The 7,867-nt window shown below is 48.3% G+C and overlaps 2 protein-coding genes and 1 pseudogene across 2 annotated transcripts, besides 5 other annotated features; all 3 read left to right on the forward strand.

Annotated features, from left to right (window-relative positions):
- Positions 1 to 7,867: a sequence feature (heterozygous, non-Esmeraldo-like haplotype).
- Positions 98 to 117: a microsatellite.
- Positions 144 to 178: a microsatellite.
- Positions 345 to 5,102, forward strand: Tc00.1047053507647.20 (annotated as a pseudogene).
- Positions 5,496 to 5,921, forward strand: Tc00.1047053507647.30 (hypothetical protein, conserved; the record flags this gene model as incomplete). Its single annotated transcript, XM_800258.1, has 1 exon — positions 5,496 to 5,921. The coding sequence occupies one exon, from the start codon at positions 5,496 to 5,498 to the stop codon at positions 5,919 to 5,921; it is 426 nt and encodes a 141-aa protein (XP_805351.1).
- Positions 6,752 to 6,822: a sequence feature (T-rich).
- Positions 6,962 to 7,011: a sequence feature (GA-rich).
- On the forward strand, positions 7,042 to 7,867 carry Tc00.1047053507647.39 (hypothetical protein, conserved; the record flags this gene model as incomplete). The annotated part of the gene is made up of 1 exon (XM_800259.1): positions 7,042 to 7,867. A coding segment is annotated over one exon (826 nt), but the record flags the coding sequence as incomplete, so codon positions are not given.

Raw genomic sequence — 7,867 nt, forward strand, 5'->3', positions numbered from 1 at the left:
GGGGGGGTTGGGATTTAAAGTGAAAACAACAACAACAAAAGGGATAAATGTGTCACTTTGGAGACAAGGTTTTTTTTTTTTGCTACTTCTTTGGATGTTTTTTTTTTTTTTTTTTTTGTATGTGTGCGGTTGTTGCCGCCGTGTTTCTTTTTCTTTTTTCTTTTTTCTTTTTTTTTTTGCTTGTGATGCTCTTGCTAAGGATTTTTTTTTTCTTTTTTCGCTTCTCATCCCTTTATTATTATTATTACCTCCTTTCTGCCTCTGGCCTGTTTTGCCGGGTGATGTCATGTGCTGATGAATTGGCGTATTGATTTCTTTGGCCTTTTCCTTGTGCTTCTCTATGCATGCGTGCATGGTTTCTTTTGTTGATTGCTGTGGGCGCACTGTTCTTTGCGTGTCTCCAATCTTTTTTTTTGCTCTTTTCATTGATAAAGGATGGTCAGACCAGGGCGTGGGCGGCGAGAATTGCGGGAGAGGGAAAGTGGGAAAAAACGCTTCCTACAGGTAAGAAAAAAGTGGTGAATAACCTTTCAGGCATGAAGGCTGTAGGGCTCCGTTGGAGGCCTCGTAATTCAGCAAAACAGAGTGCCAAGGGACAAAATGATACTCCGGTGACTGTTGTATTCCGGGCACACACGGACACTGTTGCCAAGGTACCGTTTCTTTACTCTCCAAAGAACTACAACCGTCCGATGCCTACTGAAGAGGAGGGATTTACAGAGGCCATTATTGAGCTTTGTGTTCCAAACGGCATGAATATAATTAGCAGCTCCACTGCTGCTGGTGCTGGCGGTGGTGAATGCAGCGGCAACAAGAACGAGAGCAAGATCGGGAGCACGAGTCCTGGCAGTTGGCAACGTCATTCTGGCATGGGCGGATGCGCTTTGTCGCCAGGGGCCGCGGCGATTTCGCCCAGTTTGATGGAAATGGGACATCGTGGGGCTGCTTCGCCTGCATCAGAGGGAGCGGGTCTCATGGGCGCGGCGCGCCCGGCAATTTTTGCTGGCGACGCCGTGCTTAATTCGGACGCATTGCGACGAAGACGGCAACAACTACAACAAGAGCAGCAGCAAAAACAAACAGATCCTTCCACTTCATCGGCTGGCGTGAGTTTTTTCAAATATGATAGTTGGGTTTGCCGAGCGTATTGCTTTGGTGAAAAGGATGCGATTTACGCGAATGGCGCAATCAGCGTTCATCAGTCGTTGGCCAACAAGAGTCAGTTTATCAACAACATCGCGAAGGGGAAGGCACTGGCGCGTGTGGTGCCGACATATGATGAGGTGCGGGAACGGTTTGGTTTGTCACATTTAGAGTTATCCTTTGAGAATCAGTTTGTAACACGTGCCGACATGTTTTTAATATCGGAGGCACTGCGTGATCGCATTCTGTACGAGGGCGAGGAAGTGACCTTGTGTGGGTTCACAATGAAGGTGAATGAGATGCTTCGCACCTTGCAGCCGGTGGCAGCAGCTGAGAGCGCGGCCGGTGGAGCTTTGCAGCAGGGCGATGGCGTCAAGACCAACAACACGGCAGCATTGGATGTCGATGGCGAACACAGGGGGGCGGCGGAAAACTCTTGGACGTCATGAAAGACGTTGGGATCACAACGTGTCCCGGTGCAACCACACTTCTCCCACCCTTCGCTGACGTTGCCGTCTCCGCAACACCAGCAGGATGGAAAGGAAGAGAGTCGATATCGTCGCGTGCAAAGTGGTCTTGTGACAAAGGAGACCCTAGTGAATTTTCGTTCCCTTTCTCCTGTGCACTACATCCTTATTGAGATCTCCAAGGAAATGTGGAATCCCACCGTGGATGGGCGTATTACGTTGTGCTGGGTCATGAAGAACTTTCTTCGGGAGTATTTAATGCAACAGGTACATAAACACAAGGCCTCTCCTCTTATTCACATTCTGATGGTGGGCCGGTTGTATCCAAAGTATGCCATCAACGGGAATGTGGACGTTCTTCACGTGATGAAAATCCCACACGATTATCGGTCCACATCTCTTGTTGAGGAGGTGGAGCTTCAGTGTGAGGAGTTTCTGCGTCGTGTTCTACAAGAAGTTAAGAAAACATTTAAAAAGGAAACGGCACCAGTTTCAACCGAAGCGGCAGGGGAAACAACATGTACCCCTGGTGAAGAGGTGCCTTTTGTTTCTCAGGCAGATGTGGCCGATACACTGACTGAGCAGAGTCTTTTTGTTCACGCCAAAAATACGTGCACGGTGGAGACGATAAATCTTGTGCTCGAAGAGTGCATTAAGGGCCGATGGGACACCAACACGGGCTATATTATTAGTATCGTGTCTGCTGGAAAGGGACTTTATCAAGTGACCAATGAATTGTCACAAACAACCTGTACACGACTTTTTAGCATTGGGATTGAGAAAATCAACATTATTTGTATGGGCCGTCCACCACTTCACATTACACCGCTTTTTGAATACTTCTCGGAGGATGAAACGCTTCGGTCACAATATCATTTGCATGTGGGTCAAAGAAGCCAACGTTTTTACGAGCGACCGGAATGGGCTCGGTGCTTCTTTTACCACCCCACGGTGGACGCCAGTTCGTGTGGTCTCTTGGCTTTTGACCTTCTGACAAGAGAGGAGTGGATGCAGCGACATCGTGCGGTGCCGGGGAGCAAATCTCAGTTTTTTTCAGGCCTTGGACTGCCAATGGCACCGGTGGGCGAGGTGTTGTTGCCGGTGATGGAGACGCGGAGGAAAGAACAGGCTCTCTCCAATTCAGTGAGGGTGGCCGATGCAGATTCACTTGTGTCTCCAATGCCTTCTTCCGCACTGTCAGCTGTTCCAGAGGACAGTGGGACACAATTTTACCCGACACTCTTTCGCCACTCTTTTGAAGTGCGGGAGAAGGCGCAACCGCCTCTGCGTCTTACTGGGACACGCAATAAGCATGAAGGCATCACGAGGGGCGAGAGATTTGGTATGCCTGGGAGAACCTCTGGTACAACACAACCAGATGGCGATGCCAAGTCAAGCCCTACACCCGGGCATAGTCGTCCACTTGTTTTTGCCAGCTGGTACTGTCACCGTGGCTGCGCATTTAGTTCTCAGCAAACATTCAGTCGTGAATACCTTTATGATTTTATCATCCACCAATCTCATGAGCATTCTGGGGATGGACACACAAGAAATGTGGCCATGGAGCCAGAGGCCAACGGTATAGTTTCATGCGGGTTGAACATTTTAGACAGCGATCTTCAGAGCGGATACGTGTTTCTCAGACTACGCATTGATTCCTCTGCTCTTCCGGATGCTTGTTGGTCGCCGAAGATTTTAACTGACGTAGATATGTGGGCAGTCCTGATGGGCGCCTTTTCGGGCGAGGATAATCGCCTCTCAGAGGAGGAGAAGAAACATTTTGTATCCCGCTTTCGAGCGCTGGATATTTTTTGCCGCACGTTTTCCGCCATTCTGGAAGACGGGCTCACGTTGATCTTGGCGTCGCATAGTAGCAAATTGACATTCTCAACCCCTGAGGAAATTGTCTTTACTTTTCGCCAGCCGTTGATTGTGGCCTCCAGTGAAGTCACACCGTTTTCCACAACCATCGCACATCTCCAGATACGGAACAGCATTTTATTTGCAATAAAACCCATAAGTCCATACCGCCCAACGACGGAGAGCGAGATTGCATCTTCGGCCTCCCGCAATATCACTGCCGATGTGATACTGCGTCGACGTTGGCAGTTTGCCTATCCCGAGTTACCTTCTTCTGGGGCGCAGAAATCACCATGGGCAACGTTATGTCATTGCAAAATTCTACCAATTTATGGAACGAAGTCACCCTACCAGCGCGACTGCTTTTTTGGTGTTCCCACTCATCAATATGCCGTCTCTATTCGGGACAATATGCAGTTGCTGGAATACGTGCTACAACGACTTCAACAACAATATCAGATTGTTGTAGTTGGCTCATCTCCAGCAGGGATCCAGTGGCCTCGGGAAGAGCCCACACGGAATGCCCGAGTAGAATTGTCAATTGGTCATCAGATTCATGAGTTAAAAATAGGTGAAGCGGGACAAAGCATATCTGTTACTCGCATATTGCATGGCGGCATGTACAGTAACGCCTCTGTGACCCACATTATCTCCCATTCTTATCTCCTTTTGAACTATCTGAAGCCTGGCTTTGATTTACGCACGGTGCACCTGGAGACGCAGATTGGTGAGAAGCTTGCTTTCCAATGGGAAAGTCTTGATTCTTACCTTCGCGATCGCCACCGCGCTAATATTTTTATTCCACGTGGTCCGGACTTGTCGCTGCGTGAGGGCAAACTTTGCGTTGCCTTGCTACCAGAAGCGTTTGAAGCCCCATCTGTTTCATATGCGGAGTTTTCCGCATTTATCAACCACCGTTTCTCCGTACACTTCAAAATGACGGATGCTGCGGAGTCCGAGGAAGAAAAAGTAGGGATGACGACCAATTTTTCAGAAACGCTCAACGGGTCAGATGGCATTACTGCACGCACCGTTACGCTCATCCACGACAACCCACTGACGCTCGAGCCGTATTGTCTGATGGATCACAAAACGGGACGAACGCTTTGCCTGGAAGCACCAACGAGAAACCGCATGCTTTCCATGGAGGTGTCAATACCGGCTACCTATAGCCCTAATTGTCACTGCTTATTGGAGATTTCGTGGTTGGTTTGCATCACGCCGATAATTGCAGATTGGATCCGTTCGATTTTTGCAGGGGCTGCGCGCTTCCGTCTGCGCGCTGTGCCTCTTCCATGCTTTTCTCCGTCTACTAAAAGCGGATTTTTTGCGGTTAGTTACACAGTTCGAGCCCGAAAAGAAGAGGAGGAACCACTTTTTCGCTCTCGTTTGCTTAGCCTCCTAACGAATAGCACTTATCGGTATTTTCCAGATGTCACAGTCATGAGTCGCATCTGCCGACTGTTGCATTTTAGTGGCTTGTGCTACGTGACGTTGCACTGGGGTGGAACCGCGTTGGCAAGATGGTTTGAAAACTCGATGCTGCGTACTGGGCAGCCGGAGCACCAGCAGTTACTGCGTGAATTTACAGAAGCGGTACAAATCGTGCGTGATGAGATTGAAGTTTCCTGAATGGCAAGAAAGAGGCAGAGATAGATGAAGGGTAAAAGGGAAACGGATTATCTTGCTCAATGCCACAACGCGAGAAGAACTGAACCACTTGCCAAAAAGTATGCCCGCGTGTTCAAGTGAGCAACCCCTTAAATGACTGTTGCGTGCATTCTCTTCTTTCTCACAGGCACCTTTTACTTTTTATTTCATTTTCCAAGGCAGTAAAAGACGAAAAAAAAAAAAAAAGAAAATTTAAGAAATTTCCCATCAAGGTTTTATTGGGGCTTGGCGGGCGATGTAAAAAGGCGGAGAGGTGGTCGAGGCATTGTTTAAATTTTCCGTAAGAAATGGGTGGTGGATGTGACAGCGGACGGGAGTTATGTTCTGGCTGTTTGCGCCAAGTATCTTCTACTCATGCGGACGGTGTACACGGATGAGACGAACTCCGAGAAAAATGGTTTTGTATCGCGAATGGGCAAAAAGAAACCGAATCCGCTGAGGCTTCAGCCAACGCCTCAGCAGATTGAGGCTGTTGGGGGAATTGACGAGCTGAACTTTATTTCTGGCGGATTTGACCGCTTCGAGGATGGTCGTGAGACTTGCATCACAGCGTGCGGCGGGAAGTATGTGCTTACGTGGAGCTTTGAGGCAGCGAAACGGGCCGTGGAGGACGGTCACGCGTGCATTGGCGAGACTGCATTAGTTAAGCGCGAGGTCCTTGCTGTTTCTGCGACGGTGCCGGAACGAGTGATGTACATGACGGATCAGGACATCCGCATGGCGCCACTGAAGCGACAGGAGCGGCAGGAAAAGGGCACAAAGCAGTACAACTACTTGTGAGGCAGCCTCCCTTTTTTTGTGCGTTTGCCGATGCCCTGGGGCACGCCTCCATATTTTCTTTGTTACGGGTGGAGCTTGTGGCACGCGTCTGGGGAAAGGACCAGCAACATTCCCACCTCACGGGCATCTTGCGGTGGTCAGTCTTTGTTTCGTGTGTGCTTTTCCTATGGTATGTGTGTGTTTCCTGTTGGTTTGAGGGGTCAGTCGGGGGACTACGTTTTTTCCCTGACCCACTCGTGCTCTCTCCTTGTTTTTTTTTTTTTTTTGGGAGGGGGCAGAAGCCCGCGAACAGTTACTGCGTGGATGTGGAGTACGGAATTAGACTGTTTTTTTAATGGGTGCAGGCATGATGGTTATTCCGTTTGCCGCAGCTTGGTGTTTATATGTTTTTCTTTTTTTTTTTGTGCTTGCAAATGTCTTTTTTTTTTTTCTGTTTTGTATTCGATGTGGGTTTGGCCAATAGGATGTGTTTGGCGCCCTGAAATCTTATTTTCTGCAACGCTGAGAGGAATGTATGACTACTGGGCAAGGCTTAGAGGTGCAGAGAGGAGGGATAATCGCCGTGTGTGTGTGTGTTTGGCATTTTAAGCTGATTTTGCTAATTTGGGTAATTTTTGTTTTTGCTGATTTTGCTCCTTGGATTTCTTAGGGGGTGTATTGTTTTCACTGCTTGGCTGGAAGGTTGATATGCGGTTTGTGTTGCATGGCGATATGTGAGAGGGTGCTTGACTGTGGTTGTGCGTTTGCTCTTCTTCTGCACACCTCCGATATATTTTTCCTTTGTTACCGCAACAGGGGTGTGAATGTGTGTGTCTTGCCTGGGGATGGCGTTTTTTTTTTTTTTTTGACTTCTGCCTTTATTGCTGTCTTTTCTTTTTTCTTTTTCTTTTTTACTTTTCTTGCATGGGTGGGGCGGGGGATCGTTCGCGGTGGGTAAGCGGCATACGCATTAGCAGATTGTTATTTTTTATTTTAGTTTATTTATCAGAAAGAAAAAAAAAAGGAAACAGGATTTAAAAGGATATTTAGAGCGCAGTGTTGAAAGAAAAAGACAACATCAAAAAAAAAAAAAAGGAAGGAAAGGAAGAAACATTACAAAATCGGTTGTTTTTGGGACGAGATGCTTCGACGAGGGTTTGCTGCTATGAAACAGAGCTCCGCCACCATCCTCTTTACGGGCCGTGGGACGTTGTACTTTTTGCACAAGGATGTTTATGAGCTGCTCGGTGGCAAGGAAAGTGTGGGTCAGTACACTATATGCATTGATGCCGATGAAGAAGAGAATGAAGCGCATTCTTGCCTTTATTCTATCATTTTGTACGAATATGAGGAAGAAGTGCTACGCCAGCCCATTGGAAACGGGCTCACCCTCGCCTACTCCGAGGTTTCTGTGCACTGGTCTGCTTTCATCGACGGTAAATTACAGCCTATAGCATTTTTGTTTGTGGACCAGGAGCCTAAGGTGAAGGCTGCTGTCCTTTTAGAACATTTTGTGTGTATTTACAATCGGTGTACATACGCCCTCATGACCGGAACTTCTGTGGAAAGGACCAATCCAGAAGATGAGAGCTATGAATACTTGTCGGCCATTGCATCGTCGCGGTTGCCAGGGGACACGTTTGAGGAGCCCATGTATGAGCTGGATGTGTCTCATGAATGGGCAAACGCCACTGGCAGGGGCAATGTGTGTTGCGCAGAATCAAAACGGTTTGATCGGGCACTGGTGGTGCGTAGAGAGCGGAACGCGGTTGAATTTCAGGCGCATGCCTTTGGCGCAGATGGATTTGAAAGCAGGGATCCGGAAAGGTTTCAGCTTGGGGAGGTTTCCACATACGACAGTGCATTACTGGACGACACCGAGAGGAAAATGCTGCTCCTGAGTGTGGACAAGAATCAATTACACCAGGTGGACTTGGAGTATGGCAAGATTGTGGAAGAGTACGAGC

Source organism: Trypanosoma cruzi, genomic scaffold (assembly GCF_000209065.1).
Source record: "Trypanosoma cruzi strain CL Brener 1047053516293 genomic scaffold, whole genome shotgun sequence".
In the NCBI taxonomy this organism is placed as follows: Eukaryota; Euglenozoa; class Kinetoplastea; order Trypanosomatida; family Trypanosomatidae; genus Trypanosoma; species Trypanosoma cruzi.